This window comes from Moschus berezovskii, chromosome 16 (assembly GCF_049115385.1).
Source record: "Moschus berezovskii isolate FMDL1 chromosome 16, NW_MosBer_1.0, whole genome shotgun sequence".
Classification (NCBI taxonomy): Eukaryota; Metazoa; Chordata; class Mammalia; order Artiodactyla; family Moschidae; genus Moschus; species Moschus berezovskii.
This window is the reverse complement of record NC_142475.1, coordinates 65,996,185-66,013,840: the sequence shown is the minus strand read 5'-3', so window position 1 is coordinate 66,013,840 and position 17,656 is coordinate 65,996,185. Positions and strand designations below refer to the sequence as shown.

Genomic DNA, 17,656 nt, shown 5'->3' with positions numbered 1-17,656 from the left:
CATCATCATTTAAAAAATAAGTATAAAAGTTCTTTGAAAGTAAGAACATATCTGCACACCCACAGTGCCAGTAAGAATAAATTTATTTTCAGGTATTGAAAATTTCTGGAATCAAATTAAGAATTAAAGAAAAGTATTTACAACTACTATGATTACAACAGATAAACAACAGGACCTGCTACAGAACATGGTCTTGTAATAAGCTATGCAAATGTATAACTGAATCACTCTGTTGCACACTGGAAGCTAATGCATCAGAAATTAAGTACACTTCAATAAAAAAAACGGAGTAAGGAAAAGGAATAACAGGTGTACTTTTTTTTCAGGGCCACAAGCACATTATTTGTATTTAAAATAGCAGTTAGTTTGCCATTAAAATAAGTATTACCTTGATGCATTTCTTACCTTTCTCACATAGGACACCAATTCACCAGAATAGTATTGAGACACGCTGAGAAGGTCAGGGCTATTTGCTTGATTAATACGGAGAAGGGGCAGGTCAAGGGCAGAGGCAAGCTGGAAGGAAAGTAAGACACCACTGTTTCTGTTTCAAAAGTCCTAGAAATCTCTCTTTCTAGAAGCAGTAACATACAACGAAGCTCCTAGGCTTCGCTCTAAAGACAGCAACAATGACTGAACTTCATCAGTTCACAGTTTCTGACAAGGACATAATGTAGAATGATAGGTATCAGCTACGGCAGTGGCTCTCAAGTTGTGGTCGCTGGACCAGCAGCGTCAGCATCACCTGAGATCTTGTTAGAGATGCTGATTCTCGAGCCCCACGTAGGTTTACTTCATCAGAAGCTCCGGGGGTGGGGACCGGCAATCTGGGCTGTGACACATCTTCCAGGTGATTCTCCTGCACGCTCAAGTCTGAGCCACTGAGCTATAGCAGGCAGCTACTTCTCTATGGAGATCGGACATTCTGATTGATAGACTACTACATTGGGTCTAATCTAAGATGGCATGGCTTGTAAGAAGTGCCATTATTTGATGCACTGCTAAAAAAAAAATGCCCCTCAGACTTGATATATATGGTAATTTCATCAGAAGACATTGAGTAAATTATTTGTTCATTTATCACTAAATGAAATTACCTTGAGAGAAGGGTCAATTCATGCCTGTTTTGTTCACCATTATTACCTAACCTTTTTATTTTTATTTCTTGGCTTTTTAAATTTTATTTTGTGGCATGTGAGATCTTAGTTCCCTGACCAGGGATTGAACCCATGTCCCCTTCAGTGGAAGCTTGGAGTCTTAACCACTGAATCACCAAGTAAGTCCCCTTCCCTAACCTTTAGAGGAGATCCTAGAATATAGCAGAAGCTCAACAAGAACTTTTTTAACTGAATAAATAAAAGGATTTTATTCATGTCTAGGGAATAAAGGATGTACATTTTTAGTATATTGGTAAAACTTATAAAAATCAATTTCTTCATTAAAAACAATTTTTGTAAGACATTCCAACATCTATTTTGAATTTAAACTTTATTTCTCACATCTTTTGCCAACTACACTCTTATGAAAAATTTGCTAAAAGTTTGCTATAAAATTTTGCTATAAAAATACTTTAAATTGTCCAACTTTCTAAAAGGATAAGATCTTGGACTGAATTAATGAATGAGGTAAAAATGAAGGTCAACGCTTGCTCGGAAACTGCAAATGTGATCTTACTGTTACTTGCTTACCTTGAGGAATGTAGCTCTGAGTTTAGTGACCATCGATGGGTTCACCTTTATGCTCTCCTGCATGATAGACGTGAAACTGCAAAAAGATGTCAGTGGTAAGATGATGTTTACAGTGGCTCCCATCAAGGACTACTGTCAGGTTGTCCACATTACCTGTCAATTAACTGCCAAGCAAAAGAAAGGTCCCCAATGATCTGCATTGTGATCAGGACCTCCTCTTTGATGTTAATGGTTCGGATCATTTGGTGGAGAAACTTGCGAGTATCAGCAAGAAACTGACACACTTGGAGATTTGATTCGAGCTGGTGAAATTCTTGAACCTGAGGTACATAAACACACTGGATTTTAACATTCTTTACGGCCTGCATGGTGTTCATTTTTCTTTGAAAACACTTCAAATAAAACATACTACTTAACTAACATTCTTGGAAAAATTTTAATTTCAAATTGTAATTTCAGAAATGTACAAGCCAAGTCAGAAAACAATGCATATATTTCTAGAATTAGAAAATGTTCCACTATTTCTCATTCCATACATATATAACATAACAAGCCAATACTCCCATTTTCCACTTTAATATCAATAAATATATATTGGAAAATTCTAATTCTGCAGATTTGCTGGCTTGCTAAAAAACAAGTCATGCCACAACCAAGGAGTGGGCAATTGTACATTTTTAAGTTCTTTTGATGAACTCTTTAATAAATAATGATTCCACAGTGTTCTGACATTTTAAAGTGTATAATTCAATGGGCACGGGCTACATGCCAAAAGAAATAATGCAAAAGAGAAAAAGCACCCCAGATTTATAAAGTTGTTTATAGTTGTACTATCGACTAGAAAATCCAAAAACAACCAAAATAGAAACAGCACAAGTGAGCAATTGTTCCGGAATGGTTATGGAAACTGGCATGCTAACAATGGAGCATTATACTGTGCTGCCGTAATAGTGGCCATCCTAAAACCCTTGCAAAAATAAGAAAGAGCTTATAAGAAAAGGATTAATGCATACATATCAATTGGACAGGGTTCCAGGTGAGGATGGATGATTTTTTTTTTAGATAATAGACTATATGCTTATTGTTCTGATGCTTTTGTTTATTTTTCTGGTTAAACATACAAGTTTTAAGAGTGTGGAGGTAAGATTTTCTTGACAATCATTTTTCAGTAGATAAAAAACAAACTTTTCTTTTCCAGAAAACAAAACACATTATTTTTAAGCATATGATCATTATACAACTATTTTTATTTTTGTGTACCTTTTTCTAGGTTTTCCCCCAAGGCACACATTTTTTACAAACCTAAAAATGGCGCATATAATGGAAATTTGCTTTTGCTTTTACCTCCTTATCATAGTTTTCCCAGTGTCTCTATACTGTCTTCATGATTAGTTTTTCAAGACTACATACATGTTTCTGCAAGTTGAAATATCATAAATTTCACTAAAATTCTCTTTATTATTATCATTTAGTTATTTTCCCAACTTTAGGGCACTGTATATAACAGTGAACATATTCACTTACATTGCTTTTAGTTTGATGAAACAGTCTCTTAAATATGTTTCCAGGACTGCTGTGTAGGTCAAAAGTATGGTTCATGATCCAAGAATTGTCATTTAAAGACTTTCCTTACCTCTTCCAAAGCCTGTATTAGCTGCACAGTTTTTCTGCCCGCAGCAGTAGAATCATCATAATTTAGTGATAATATTTGTTTTGAAATCTCTCTGAACCAAGCTTGAAGATTTTCTATTAATATAGAAACAAGAAAAGACTACTGAAATCCCAGAACACCTGTAGCAGTGGCCATGACTTTAACAATCTTTCACAAGTCCAGTTCTTACAAAGCTTTTACTATGTATCTATCAATTTTTCTCAGGAATTCTCCAAATTGTAACAACAAAAATGCCTGGGGCATGTGACCTAGTAAAAATGATGAAACATTCTACACAAAGAGTTTATAACACCTGGCAGAAAGGGTACATGTAAACTGATGTGTGCAAAGATGGCAGTGGGAGAGGCGAGGAGTCGGGGAGGAACTGAAGGATTTTCACAGAGCTGGATGGGTGAAGGTCTGCAGGGGCAGAGCGGGGAGAGGGATTATTTGTCTCTAGACGAAGAGACAGATACAGCAGAAACTTTGGGGCAAAAGGGCAATGGCACATTTTGGAGGGCAAAATGGGACCAATGTGTAGGAGAGTGACGTGTGAGTGGTGAGCTGTGGGGAGTCTGAATGGATTAGGGAGCACTATTTGCACTCACACACCAGTTGGCATTTCTTAAGGCAGAGATGGTGAGTACTGTTAACATACTCTGAGACCCTCAGTGTATCAGGCAAGGGTTTAAGCTTCGTTTCATCTTACCTTCACAAAAATCTATGGAGTGGAATTAAAAGCCGTTTCTCAGATAAGAATGCTGATACCTGGAGATATTAAGAGCCTCTGTGGCTTAGAGTCACTTAATGGAAGAGCCAGGGTATGCAAACTGTTCAGAGTCAAAGCCTTTGCTCTTCTCACCTCACCAAGTTAAAGAAGCTAAAGGTTTTTCTGTGTGTCATCAATGGAATAATTTCACTTTAATAAAAGCACTAAAAGCTTATATTCTATGTTATTTTAAGAACTGACATCTGGGTTCCCTGGTGGCTCAGTGGTTAAGGATCCACCTGCCAATGCTGGAGACGTGAGTTTGATCCTTGATCAGGGAAGATCTCACATACTGAGCAACTAAGCCCACGCACCACAGCTACTAGAGAGTAGCCTCCACTCGCCAAACTAGAGAAAAGCCTGTGCAGCAATGAAGACCCAGCATAGTCAAAAATAAGTAAATAAAAGTATTAAAAAAAAAAGAATTGACACAGGGTGGGAGGGAGGTCACCAAGGGAGGGGATACAGGGACACATAGAGCTGATTCACTTTGTTGTATAGCATAAACTAACACAACATTGTAAAGAAATTACACCCAATAAAAAAAACTGACATGAAGAAAACTAGTTGCAATTTTAAACTTTTTTTTTTTGTAGGACCAAAGGACAGCTATGCTATAGAAGAAAGAAGAAAGAATTTGGAGTCTGCGGTGATGGTTGAGATCCAGGCTTTGTACCTTTGTTACTCTGGGCTAGTGATTGCTTTTTAAAGCTTTGGTCTGTGTATATATAAAATAAGGATAAAGATGTTTATCTCACAGGGTTGTAAGGATCAAACAAGAAATATTTGTGAAAATACTTCCTACGCTGAAGTAAGCTATACAGCCAGAAAAAGTACAGTATATTGTTTTGAATGATCTTTGAAACAATGCTTATATTTATAAGAACCTAAAAGAGACTAAAATAGAGATAAATGTGCCTGATTTTAGACAACTTATCTGGTTAGATTGGTACCGGAGGTTCTTTTTTAAGATACAGTATGGTGATCTGTGAAACCTGTTGCCAATTTATATCATATCATCAAAAACTGGCCAACTTTTTTCAATAAGAGGGAATAACTTTCATGATCTCAGAAGGCTACTTCTCCCAAGAATATTAATAACCACTAACACAGATGATATCTAAGAGTCTTGTGTTCCAATCCTGGTTGGTTCTTCTTCACTAACACACCTGCCATCTAGTGGCACAAGAGGGGACCTGCAGACTGCTTTGAAACAACCTGTGTGGGTGTGAACTCATTGCTTAATCTTCGTGACCCCATGGATTGTAGCCTGCTAGGCTCCTCTGTCCATAAAGTTTTTCAGGGACGAATACTGGAGTCAGTTGCCATTTCCTGCTCCTTGGGATCTTCCTGACCCAGGGATTGAAGCCAGGTCTCCTGCACTGCAGGCAGATTCTTTAACATCTGAGTCACCAGGGAAGCTTCAGTAGGAATAATAACATAATTTGGAAATATACTTTGGATTGATCATTCAGCATAAATAAATCAACAAGAGCCAAATACAGTAATCACAAGTTTATACTGACTATGAACAGCAGAGTTATATTTTTTTAATAAAAATCTATACTACTAACCAATCTACTGTATAATTAACTTTATCAGAAATAAATTTGACAGTTGTGACTCAAAGCTCCAATTTAGCCCCCAATTTCTTATTTCATATGTAAGAAACATGAAGTTGAGAGAGAATATGAGATTTCCCAAGGGAGCACAGGGCTAGGGCAGCCAAAATGAAACTTCTGATCTTCATCAGCAACACCCCAGCCCACAGTGATGACATAATAATGACTTTTACTCAGCTGGTTTCTAATAAACTGTGAACACCTTTCAAATACACTGATGTTTCCTCTCCAGCAATTACCATTTTTCTCCACTCTGGTTAGGGGTTTGACTCCTGAAAAGACATCAGCAAGCTCCGTCATCCGCTCTGAGCCCTCCTTCTTGTAATGCTCCCATTTGGCCTGCTTTTCTGAAAGCATGTGCTTGAACATCTGTTGAAGAGACAGATGAGATTTACTGATTTTAAGAGAAAATCCAGCTTAGGCAGTTTACTAAGAAAGCCTGAGTGAAACCCGGTTTATTATAAAAATAGGTACCTAAAATCAACATCATTCTGATGCCACTCTTAAGCATCACTACTTTATACAAATTGGGGGATAAAAAAGCTAGACCTTCTCTCAGATGGTGGCTCTCAGACTAATTAAGGCAAAGTGAGTGTTGGTTCTGAATGAGCTTCAAGGTCTGCGGCTAGTTCCAGAGGCCACCTGATCCAAACCCCCCAAAGTTTCTGTAGAACCTGGACACCCCCAGGTGTCTGCCATTTTTATCATGCCCATGTGCTGTGCTCAGTCGCTCAGTCATGTCTAACTGTTTGCAACCCCAAGGACTGTAGCCCATCAGGCCCCTCGATTCTCCAGATAAGAATACTGGAGTGGACTGCCATGCCCTCCTCCAGGGGATCTTCCCAACCCAGGGGTTGAACCCAGGTCTTCTGTATTGCAGGCAGATTCTTTACCATCTGAGCCACCAGGGAAGCCCAATTATGCCCATGGAGCCTTTTTAAGGAGTAAAACCAGCACAGAATTTCCTTTTGTGAACTCAAATCCCTTAAAGTCCTTCAGTCAACCTTGTTTAAATGTAAACGACCATCTTATTTAGGCCTTTCCAATAGGTTTTCATGGCTTTTAAGATGAGACTAATATCCTGCAAGGCCCAGCACAGGCGGGCCTCTGCCCACCTGTCAGTCTCGCTTCCTAACACCTTTCTGTTGTATTCTCTCCCCTCCAGCCAGCAGATCTTTCAGGCCCTTGAACTGGCCAGGCTCTTCCCCACCTGAGAGGACTGAGACAGTCAGTCCTCCCTGTGCTATGTTCTCCATCAAGCTCCCCATCTTTGCCTTACCTAACTCTGGCAGGTCCCTTTCTCAGCTTCCTTCAAAAGCTCCTGCTGCCCTTCTCAGGGAAGACATGAAAGCTAGGACAGGATCCTTTCTTTTAGGTGGAGAACTATGTTCCTCTCCTTTAGAGCATACACCTCAGCTTTTATTTACATTTTCATTTGTGTAATTCTCTCTTTACTATCCACATTCCCCATTAGACCATAATCTCCATAATCTGGGGCATTTTTTTCCCCATCACTGTATCCCTAAATGACAGTAGAGACTAAATGCCTGTGAAATGCTTAATCCTATCCTTTTAATATAAGAATTCTCTCAGACAGCTAGAATCTTTAGCTTGAATCAAAGACACTAACACAGTTAGTTACAAAATCCTAATTTCTAAAAAAAAAAAAAAAATTTAAGCATTAAGAAAAGATTTTGGTGGTTACTTATTCAGTATTTTTACCTCTTTGAGTATAAACTCAAATTGTGCAGTATCCAACAGCAATTGAAAGAGGATCTTGGGATTGTACCTACAGTCTGTTAGAATCTGGTCCTTGATTTGACGAAGGCGTTTGTTGTTTGGGTCACAGGCTAGACACGGGGAGAAAAGAGTTTCCAATTTACTAAATGTGTAGAAAATACCTATAATAAGTAAGATGGATTCTGAAATACTTTCATTTCCCTTCTTTTAAGCATTTAAAAAGTAATGAGCAAAATGTATATCAATGATGGATGGTAAAATAAATTATATTACATCTATGCTAGAGGAAGTACAATTGAACTGCTAAATATAACATTGAATCTGACATAGAATGTCATCATGATATACTGTTGAATGAAAAAAAGCAAAGTGAGAATAGTGTTTCCAAATTTTGTAAGTATCCTGTGGTTGGTTTATTATTGACTGTCCATGGGTCAGTGCCTTTGTCACAATGATGGGTGGAGCCTTTTGGCACTATTCCCTAAGTAGGTGGCCTCCTTGTGTCCTGTCTGTTTGAAGTTGCTTTCTGTTGGGCACTGATCTCTGCCATTCAGCTATGGACAGGTGTGCAGAAAAGATTTAACACAGCAGGCCTGAAACCGCCATCTTCAAAAAGGCCTGTTTGCAAGGTTGGCTCTTGGCTGGCATTTGGGAATTTGGCTTTTGGAAGGGTTCCCACCATTTTGAGAACTGATAAGAGTGGCCCACTATGCTTTAACTCTTCGTACAAACAATGTGCTTTCTTATGTGCACCTGCTTTCCTTCTGGGAGTCTGGAATGTTGGTACCTGCCAGGTAGAGGCTGTCTTGATGAGCATCCCCTGCCCCCAGTAAAAACCATGGACACACAGTTTCTAATGGGCTTCCCTGGTTGACATTTTACACATGCTGTCACAACTCATTGCGAGGGGAACTAAATGGACCCTGTGTGACTCCACTTGGAGAGAACTCTTAAAAGCTTGTTCCTCGTTTCCTCTAGACTCCACCCCATGCACCTCTGCCCTGTGCCGATTGTGCTTTCTCTCTTTCTCCTGTTGCAAATCACATCCTTAAGTTCAGACGCTGAGCCTAGTAAGCAGTGAACTTGGGATGTCCTCGGGGACCACCGACACAACAAGGGGAGCAAGGTCACCACACAAAGATGCGGCACTTTCAGACCAGAAGAACCAGGCCTGACACCATCCTCATGCTCTTTGTAAAGGCATGACTGATACTCAGAGCTTCCTGGATTATCTACCACCTAGACCTGGAGAGTGTATGGCTACTAGGCTAAGGTCACAAAATTAGGCAGTGATTGACCCAGGCATAAGTCACGAGATGTTTTGATTTCCTGGTCAGTGTATCAGTTGCCAAAATAAATAATTTCAAATAAAATAAACATATTAAAAATATATAGAATAAAAAATAATGATATCTGTTGAAAGTGATTTATGGGGTCAATTATTTACGCAAGAAAGAAAAAGAAAAATAGGATAGGGCAAAATATTTACATGTAAAAACTACTTAGACTGCAAATAAAGTCAAAATAAAGTCTTTAAGACAATAAACACTGTCAGAAAGTTCATAGCTATTAAGGTACCAGGTCCCTCATAGTTGCTCTGGTATCACCGTGCTTGTTCAGGCTTTCTGAGCCCTCCTACCGGCACCTTAGGAGGTCCAGCACGTACAGAATGACCACACTTTACAAGCACATATCACGGGTGTTTTTGGTGCTTCAGTTATGGTAAAGCTTGAGCAAGGTTATTTTATATATTGATTTCCAAGTTACTCTATCAGGAAGAGACTCATGACAACCTGGAGAAGGGCTCAGTTTTCACGGGAAACTGCAGAGTTCTGATTTACCAAACATTCTCCAGAACTCCCTAGGAAGAAATATATCGGAACTGATGACATTGATCACACAGAGACCATTTTTCAGCTTCAGGTTTGCCTAACTTAAAAAACAAAAACAAAACAGGAAAAAAAACAAAAACAACAACCCAACCTGTAAGGAGTTCCATTTGTTTTTATATTAATTCTAATTCAACATGAAATCTGATATTAATTTCCTTTCATTTCTGGAAGGGAACATTACTGAGCATTAACAATTAGCTCCAGTGGGTTACCAGGAGGGAATATGAGAAATATGCCTTCCTTTCTGCAAACCGTGACCAAAACAGCATAAAAGCTAAATAAGCAGTTACTTTTCCCACATATGACTCACAACCAGACAGGCAAATCATTTGTTTCTGGTAAATTCTGACCTTGTGCAATCAGATCAGATAATTGCCAGCTCAGAAATGGAAAACAGATGTGGCTGAAGATAAAATCATAGAACTCTGGCAAGCTGAGCCGGTTCCTGGCAGGGGCACAAATCCAGGAGACCACTGGCTTCCAGAACACAGGCATGGCTATTAGGCACAGTCGTCCGGAAGACGAAGAGGAGGCTGAGTCACTAGAAACCCACAGTTGGCTTTACGATGGGATAAAGTGAGGGCTTGAGTTGTTTACATGTTTCTGAATGTAAGACTTATGGTAAAGAAGATTATAAGCTGAGTCAATGTAGTGAAATTCTCAAATTAGGACTGGATTTTAAGTAAAACATAAACTTGACTAGTTAAAGATTAGTCCATGAGATGATTAAAAACTTTGGCCCTGATATTCATGCTGTGATTAAATGGTAAATGGAGAGAGGTCTAGGCCTAGAAGCAAAATGATGAAAAACAAAAACAAAACTGGAAAGCAGCACTCGTGTGAAGGATTTAAGAAGCTGGTCATTTCTAGTGTGAAGAGGGAAGGCCGAGGAGAAACTTCCCATGTTTTCAAAGAGCTGAAGGATGAGGAAGTCCACCTGCTATTCTCACTGCTTACCACTCACAGGAAGCAGAGACAGGTGGCAGTTAGAGGTAGTGTCAAGAGCATCTTGCCTGGAGGGCTTGGGAGACAGATCTACCGTGTTACCCAGGGAGGATGCAGGAGGGCTTGGGAGACAGATCTACCGTGTTACCCAGGGAGGATGCAGGATTATCTGGTGTGGATGGTTTTTTTTTTTGAGAGACAATCTCACCTGAAAAAAAGTACAAGAAGGTATTGAAAGTAGGACTAGGGTAGATGCTCTACAAAAATTTGTTGAGTGAAAAACAAAAATGAGAGCTCTGGCTTTCCAGGACTGCTGAATGACATCACTCTTAGGTGAAGGAGTGTGCAATTCCAGATGAGGGAACTTATTAGTAATTAATATTGATCAAGCATTTATTCATACTAAGTATAAGGAACTGTGTCGGCTCTGAATAAGCTCAGGTGTTGATCCAACGTAAGTAGGACTAGTAAACCAGCGGTTTCAAAGTTGTGGGCTTATGGATTCTGTGGAAGTGTTTTACATGATCTGTGAAACTCCCTTGACAGACAAAAGGATATCAAACAGGACTAACCATGACCCAGAAAAAATTAAAATCTCATCTATCTTAATTAAGCACCCTGATCTAGCCAGTTCCTCAGCAAAGTGGGCCCACATTTTTCTGTCCTTCCTTCTGTCCTTTCTTTGGTCATTTCTCCAGTCTAGAATTTCTCCTGCTTTTTACTGTGAAATCGTACCAAGGGCTGGTCAGCTCCTGCCTTCCATGAAGAGCCTGCCTCCACTCCTCCACCCCAAGCAATGTTTCTCTCCTGGTCTGGACTCTGGACTCAAATCCCACCAACTGTCTGTTTTACACATCTGACCCTTAGGTGCTGGCCTGGCCCTTTAGCTGTGTTAGCTTCTTATCGCTGCTGTAACAAATTACCATAAACTTAGTGGTTTAATATGATACAAATTTACTCTCTTATAGTTCCATAGGTGAGAAATCTGACTGGGTTTCACTGGGCTAAAATCAAGGTATCAGCGGGGCTGTGTGATTTCTGGAGGCTCCAGGGGGAAATTGTTTCCTGGTCTTTTTCAGCATCTAGAAGCTGCCTATACTCCTTGGCTTGTGGCCCTTTCCATCTTGAAAGCCAGCAGGGACCTACTGAGTCTTTTTCATGGTGCCATTTGTCTAGTTCTGACTCTTCTGCTTCGCTCTTCCCAATTTAAGGATACCTGTAATTATGCTGGGCCCACTGGGATAATCTCCTTACTTGAGGGTCAGCTGAATATAGAAACATCAATTCCATTTGCAACTTGAATCTACTTTGCCTTGTAATAAAACATGCCCACAGGGTCCAGGGACTAGGCCATGGACATCTTTGGAAGGGTGAGGTGGGAAGGCTTTATTCTACCTGTACCCGCAGCTACACTTTTTCACGGGGAGACACCTTATCTCAGTCTGACCAGTGACGAGCTCCTCGAGCCTGGGAGACAGGTGTCCTCATATTCCCAAGCACCTAACAGGACCTGCCTGGCACAGGGGCTGTTCAGGTGGGCCACTGCTCTGTCCAAACTGGCACAAAAAAGACCATTTTACAAAAGCAACTTGATTCTCACTCAAGGGCTAAACCACTTGGCATCACACGGCAGAGCAGGGTTTGGCATGTCTATGTACGGAGCGACACATATGGTCACGCCTTTTGTGTTACCTGAGTCCGCAGTATGAAGCATCAGCCATCGGATGGCGACGTTGCCATCTCTCAGGCAGTTCAGAAGCCTCGGGATGTTGTCCAGAACCAGCTCCTCCCTCAAGTAACCTTCTTTCAGGAATTGCTGCACTTGTGTATGCACCCTTTCACTGACAGTAGCGTACCTGCTTGCCTGTGAAAAGGAAAAGAAAACTTGAATAGCATTTCAAAGAAAGAATCACCTTGAAAGTGAATCATATTCAAATGAATCCCTCGATGAATAATAATATTTCTATATGAGACAAAAAACATACAGGCTCCAAAATCACTGCAGATGGTGACTGCAGCCATGAAATTAAAAGGTACTTGCTCCTTGGAAGAAAAGCTATGACCAACCTAGACAGTGTATTAAAAAGCAGAGACATCACTTTGCCAACAAAGGTCCGTCTAGTTAAAGCTATGGTTTTTCCAGTAGTTATGTACAGATGTGAGAGTTGGACCATAAAGAAGGCTGAGCGCTGAAGAATTGATACTTCTGAACTGTGGTGTTAGAGATGACACTTGAGAGTCCCGTGGACAGCAAGGAGATCAAACCAATCAATCCTACAGGAAATCAATCCTTAATATTCACTGGAAGGACTGACGCTGAAAATGAAGCTCCAATACTTTGGCCACCTGATGTGAAGAGCTGACTCATTAGAAAAGATCCTGATGCTGGGAAAGACTGAAGGCAGGAGAAGGGGACGACAGAGGATGAGATGATTGGATGGCATCACCGACTCAATGGACATGAGTCTGAGCAAGCTCTGGTGATAGTGAAGGACAGGGAAGCCTGGTGTGCTGCAGTCCATGGGGTCGCAAAGAGTCAGACATGACTGAGCGAATGAACAATAACAACAAAGGCAAGTGGTTTATTGAACACCTGGGGTTTCTTTCTTATTTTTTTTTTTTAAATTTGTTTTTATTTGGCTGCACTGGGTCTTATTTATGGCACACTGTAGCGTGGGGCAAGCACGATCTAGTTCCGAGACCAGGCCTCTGATATTGGGAGCCACCAGGACCACCAGGAAAGTTCCCATTGGAAGTTTTTGAAAAAAGCCCTGGACTTAGAATTGAGAGGCAAACATCTAGAAATACTGGTGTGACTTTGGATTTAATCTCTGAGCACTGGCTTCTTCAAATGTAAATTAGAAAACTGGAACATTTTTTTCCTGGCGTTGCTTCTCTTAACTTGGATGTGGAGAGACACAAAGGCAGAAGTTAAATTACTTGTTCTACCATTATTATTGACGAAGGAGCTAGAGCAGAGCAGAAACACTCAAAAGATGAGTCTGTACACACAAGAGCTTAATAAAATACACCTCAGCGCATCAAAATTGACCGGCCTTGTGTGGAAATCTGTTCACTCTGCCTTCCTGAAGCAAGAGTTGAATGGCAAACACCATCAACCTAAAATTAGCACAAGATGTGTCATTAGAAGCCTCTTAAGAACTCGCAATGTCATGGGTGAGAAGATGCGATTTTGGAAAGGAAGTTTAGTCATGAAAAATTAATGCTCTGAGGCCGGAAATCATGGAAGCGCCACTTTCTCTAATATATTTCTGGGAAAAATATGCCAAAATTGAAATTATTTTGTGCATTATTTATGGAATTCGATTTGTCTGAATAAAACATGCTGAAGTTCCTTGAGTCAGTGTCATTCTATCCATACTTGGAAACTCAAAAACTCAGACAGCCAGGTTGAGGAAGACATCACTGTTGAGAAGTATCAAGTATGTGCCCCAAGAAAAAGATTTTGATTCTTCTGTTTACTTAGGTTCCTCCTTCTGCCTTGGTTCTCATCAGAGAGACAGAAGGTAGCCATTTCAAATTTAAGGAGATAACTGTCTCTATTTTGGTTTTGGTGCTTACTTCACACACCAGAAATGATGACTATAAATTACAGTGAAAGGGTTGACTGTCTACATCCAGTTACCATCTTCAACACTCAACCCTACTGATGAAAATATTAAAATGCCAGCTTCTGGGGAAGGGAGCTCTGTCCACGAGGACACAGTCTTTAAGAAGAGTACATGAAGTCACCTGGGGCCAGATGTCACACTAGCTCATCTTAGAGTGTTGAATCTTCCTTAGGACCCAAATCTCCCATTTATACAGCTCACATAAGTTAAAAATCTGTTACTTCAATGTTCAAAATTCCCCTTTCATTAATCATTGCACTAAAATGTCTATGCAGGCATCTTCCAAATTGTTTTGGAAATCTACTTAGCTCATTTCCCACCCCATTACATCAAGCATGTAGTTGAGAACCCTCCTGATTAATCAGAACCTACCTGTTCTCTGACATTTGAAAGGTCCAGGGTGTTGTTTAAAGCAGTTTTTGCAGCTTTGTAAGGTTCCCAAGCATCTGCTAGATTAACCGTGATCCCCATGTAAATACTAATTACCTGAAAGAGGAGACCTTTATTCAGTATTTGTTAAATACCTACTCACTCCAAGGCAAGGGGCTGGGAAAATACAAAGTGATAAGCGACACCAACCAATCCTTCAAGTTTAAATGCCATTCCAGTGAAAAACCAAGTCTTTTCAAATATACAGGGAAGTGATTTTACTTATGAGTAAAGCACTTATGAGTGCTTGGAAACAAGAGTGACTATTACATGCTACTATTCATGGGAAAATAACGAAAACAAGGTTTTCTTTTCAAACTGCTATTTGTAAGATTCCTAGATGAAGAAAAATGAAAGGGGAGAGAAAAACAGAGACTCTGACCAGAGTAGTGGTTTTCCCAATTATTTTCATCTCACCTTTATACTCTTACAAATCGAACTAAACTTGTCTCAAAAATTTTTGTGAGAAGAGTGGCATTATGTTTCACATTTCTTTTAAAAATTATATACAATCCCTCTTTATCCCTATTAATATTTTTGTTTAAAATTCTTTGCAGTATAGTGTTAAACTTTTTGGCTTTTTATGGGCATTATTTTTAAAAAATGCTTTATTTTCAGTGTGCCAGGGTGTCTTCTCAGGAATGTATCTTATAAATATCATGTAATTGGACTTTGACCTTCTTTAATGCTAAAAGTGTTTCTGAGTATAGTATTACAGTCAGAACTTCTTTGTTAACACTTAGGCAAATGAAGCCAGACTCTCTCAAAAGTTTTCCTCTTGGCTACTCATCTCCCAGCTCGTGGGTATGATTCATTTGTGGACAGGAAGCATCATCTTCTAATTGTAGGCTGTTCTTCTCGACAGTAAAACTCCTCAATCAGGTCCCTCATTACAGCCTGTGGCTCAATAGTTGGTAAGGAGTGAAATAAAACCTGGTCCCTGAAAATGTGATCCAACTCACTACGCTTTGTTCAAACCTCTATGAGGAGAGATAATATTTCATACATATTAAGTACACTTAGTTTTAAACTTTTAGGAATTATTATTTTGAAGTGAAACATGTTTAAAAAGTTATAAGCTCATCCCTACAGTTAACGTGAACCTTAAGGGCCCACATTAGCTTACAGATAAAACTTATAAAAGCGCAATCCCTATTCACAAAATGACATTAGATAAATTCGGCTGGTTTAGATTTGTAAGACAAACGCTTATGTAACTTAGTTGCACTCTCCATAGCTAAAGGAAGATCCATCTTAACACATGGTTGTTCTACCTTGAGAGTATTCATTTAAGGAAAAAAACACATATAAATAGGTGCTTCAGGAAATTTTACTGATTCATTCCTTCATGCTATGATTTGTAATATTCTCAGCATACTTAAAGTAACTTTACTTAAGGGAGTTTATGTCTCATTATTTCAACATTAGGTTTATAGGCAAAAGAATGGGAAAAAAATCAGTTCTCCAATAAGTGTATTATAGAGAACAAAAGACTAACAGCAATACTTGCCCAATTATCTGGAAAGTATTTGTCCACTATCTCTCTCATTTTTGCTTGATGGGTATGGAGAATGGAAGGTTCAAAGTAGAGAATCACGTACAGCATGGCAGCCTGATTCGCCAGAGCTGTGCTGCGATGTTCCGGCAATGGGTATGCTGAGACCTGCAAGGCAGAGACCAGAACCAGGAGAGGCAGATGTTAGTGACGCTGAGTTTACATGTGCCGAGTAAACGACCCAGTGCTAACACACATGAACCTCTCAAAAGTCCACCTCTTTGAGGATCCTGGGCAATCTGGAAGCAATTCTCAGATTAAGGCATCAGTAACCAGGACCTTCTTCCTATTTCTAGCCACATGACATTCTCTTGACTGTCCTTGACTTTGCTGCAATTCTCTTTTCCCTTAAAAAAAAAAAAAAAGTAATAATCCTGTATCTCTTACTGTCCAATTTGGAGTCTCTTCCATCACAGAGAAGCTCTTATAGAACTGACCGATTCTGCACTCACTGGTGCTTTTACTTCCTGTTTATTTTTCAGCTCAGGGCTTCCCTGGTGGCTCAGAGGTTAAAGTGTCTGCCTGGAATGCAGGAGACCTGGGTTCGATTGCTGGGTCGGAAAGATCCCCTGGAGAAGGAAATGGCAACCCACTCCAGTATTCTTGCTTGGAGAATCCCATGGAGGGAGGAGCCTGGGCATTTGACCTCCACCATCACCTCAATGGAGTTAAAGACCCTGATGCTGGGAAAGACTGAAGATTAAAGGAGAAGGGGGTGGCAGAAGATGAGATGGTTAGATGCCATCACTGACTCAATGGACATGAATGCCGGAGACAGCAGAGGACAGAGGAACCTGGTGAGCTAGTCCATGGGGTCACAAAGAGTTGGACATGACTTAGTGACTGAACAACAACAACACCTATCACCTCAATGGAATTTCCTCAGGTCACACATAACCTCACAGTCATCCATTTCAATGACCTTTCTAGCACTCTCACTTAAATTTCCTGAGGACTGAAATTCTCTCCTTTGGTTTCCCAGACATCAGTCTCTCTTCTCAGTCTGCTTTGCTGGGTGTTCTCCTCCCTGCCTTTGAAATGCTGCCAAGTTGCAGGGCTCCACTGCCTCAAGTATTAGAAATCTTTGGCTGCACATAGTAACATCACCTTGTGGACCGGGAGCAGAAAGGGAGGCAATTATTAAGGATAGACATAGCAATGTTGCATGGAATCTGGAGGCAGGAATGTGGTCAGGTCTCAGGAAGGGCCTGGAGCTGTGAACCAGAAAGCCTTCATTATTTCTCCCCTGGATGTGAAGCTCAACTGTTTCTTCAGCTGTTTTCCATAAGACGGGACTGAGGTGGCCCCAAACTCCAAGTTTTGCATGCTGTGGGTAAATACATGTCCAGAAATTGTTTTTCAGGCCCAATTCCATATTACCTGGAGACAGAGAATCTGATCTATCTTGGGTCAAGTGACCTGCCCTGGTCCAATCAGCCGGGCACAAGGGAGGTGCAGGGCAGGGAGAGGGGTGGATTCACAGCACAACCACAGCTTAATCCCTGTGTTAATAAAAGTCACAGGGCAGGGAGAAAATAGAAATACACTGCCTTGAGACATCGACAAAATGGACCATCTAGGAGGCAGAAGCCTTAACAGAAGGATTAATAAGAGACAGTTAAAGAAACAGCATGGGCTTTGAAGTCATACAGGCCTAAATTAAAATTATGGTTCTGCCACCTACTTATGTGACCTTGTGAAAAATTATTTAAGCTCTCTAAACCTTATTTTTC

General features: G+C 40.2%; 1 protein-coding gene across 4 annotated transcripts in view; it reads right to left on the bottom strand.

Moving 5' to 3' along the window:
- Positions 1 to 17,656, bottom strand: part of WASHC5 (WASH complex subunit 5) — a 53,586-nt gene that overhangs the window by 25,611 nt on the left and 10,319 nt on the right. For all 4 annotated transcript variants that reach the window (XR_016039368.1, XM_088844874.1, XM_088844876.1 and 1 more), the window contains exons 7-15: positions 15,879 to 16,031; positions 14,312 to 14,425; positions 12,000 to 12,171; positions 7,453 to 7,580; positions 5,970 to 6,099; positions 3,322 to 3,434; positions 1,842 to 2,008; positions 1,689 to 1,764; positions 406 to 516 (exon numbers count right to left, since the gene is read on the bottom strand). Coding sequence is in view for 3 of the 4 variants with exons in the window: in XM_088844874.1 (XP_088701000.1) it covers positions 406 to 516; positions 1,689 to 1,764; positions 1,842 to 2,008; positions 3,322 to 3,434; positions 5,970 to 6,099; positions 7,453 to 7,580; positions 12,000 to 12,171; positions 14,312 to 14,425; positions 15,879 to 16,031 (1,164 nt within the window). In the remaining variant the exon portion in view is untranslated. The remainder of the gene's footprint in view (positions 1 to 405; positions 517 to 1,688; positions 1,765 to 1,841; positions 2,009 to 3,321; positions 3,435 to 5,969; positions 6,100 to 7,452; positions 7,581 to 11,999; positions 12,172 to 14,311; positions 14,426 to 15,878; positions 16,032 to 17,656) is intronic.